The sequence below is a fragment of the Schistocerca cancellata genome, chromosome 1 (assembly GCF_023864275.1).
Source record: "Schistocerca cancellata isolate TAMUIC-IGC-003103 chromosome 1, iqSchCanc2.1, whole genome shotgun sequence".
Taxonomy (NCBI): Eukaryota; Metazoa; Arthropoda; class Insecta; order Orthoptera; family Acrididae; genus Schistocerca; species Schistocerca cancellata.
In genome coordinates, this window is record NC_064626.1 from 250,432,687 (window position 1) to 250,434,093 (window position 1,407).

The 1,407-nt window shown below is 45.1% G+C and overlaps 1 protein-coding gene across 1 annotated transcript; it reads left to right on the forward strand.

Annotated features, from left to right (window-relative positions):
* Positions 1–285: 285 nt before the first annotated feature.
* On the forward strand, positions 286–849 carry LOC126167496 (uncharacterized). Its single transcript, XM_049920484.1, has one exon. The coding sequence runs from the start codon at positions 286–288 to the stop codon at positions 847–849; it is 564 nt and encodes a 187-aa protein (XP_049776441.1).
* The last annotated feature ends 558 nt before the right edge of the window (positions 850–1,407 follow it).

The following is a 1,407-nucleotide window of genomic DNA, read 5'->3' on the forward strand; positions in this document are numbered from 1 at the left end:
GTAGCAGTGCAGCAGGAAGTAGCTGTTGACCATCGGTTAATGAGCGGGGACGGCAAACACTCGGAAGGGGCTGAATTGTTCAGTGGACCGCTGCAAGGTGATCCTTTGAGCGGCGGGCTTTGTTCACAATCGGGGGCTTTTCCCGACGACGCGGACGAGCCGTGACTAGGTCAGGTATGCAGTGAAAGTGAAACTACCCTTGGCGAGGCTACGGTTTCTCAGGCGAACGAGGTGAGCGCACCGAAAGTAGCAAATGACGATGTGCTACTGCAGTTTTTACAGAGGATGGATAGAGATAATAAGGAAAGATTGGAAGCGATGAATAAAGATAATAAGGAAAGATTGGAAGCGATGAATAAAGATAATAAGCAAAGATTAGAAGCGATGAATAGAGATAATAAGGAGAGAGATAGGGAGAATAAGGAAAGATTGGAAGCAAATAAGGAAAGATTGGAAGCGATGGATAGAGATAATAAGGAGAGAGATAGGGAGACTAAGGAAAGATTGGAAGCAAATAAGGAAAGATTGGAGGCAATGGATAAGGGAAATAAAGAGGCAATGAGGAAGCTACACACAGTTATCGATGAGCGTCTGTCCACAGTTAATAATCGGTTAGATGAGGGGGAGAAGAATCTGGATGCATTGAAGCAAGTATGTGATGCCGTGAAAGAAAAAGCCAATAATTTGGAGGTACGAGTAAGTGCAATAGAGAGCGATATTCCAGAACGTAGGGACGTGTTGCCGGATGAGCGAATCAAAGAGATAGTGGAGGACTTACTTGCAGATAAACAAGGGGCATTAGACAGCATGGAAGCTCAAGTCACCCGGCAGGAAGTGGCGCTAAATTAATACAGGGATGAAGTTGCGGAGGTAGTGGTCAGAATGAATACGATTAGCGCAGATGTAGAAAAGATCAGTATGAGAGGGGAAACAGGCTCTGACAGCACGCAGCGAGAGGTTTATGCCGACCAGGAGGAGATACAATCACTATTACCGTTTAAAGAGGCACAATTAGAAACAAATAGGAAACAGGCAAGAACTAGCACAGTTGCAATTAGCGTGCAGAAGCGAAGGTGAAACTCCACCAGGTAGACTGCAGAGGGAGAGTGAGATAAATTAAAAAAACGAAAATAGGCAGAAAGAGGAAGACGAACTCAGAGAGTTAGAAGAACGGTTGTGTCGGATAAAGCAGGTGGCAAACCCAACTGGGTATAGTCCAAGGTCGGAAAACATAAATGCGGAAGAAGAATGTAGGAGACACTTCGTGTCGGTACAAACGTACACTTGTTTTCCGGATCCTGATAATTACTAACATCCATGCCTGTGGCTGTCTCAGTTTCAAGATTCATTACCTTCATCGTGGGGACCGCTCCTCAAAATGAAGTTTGTGTGTAACCATTTGAGGGA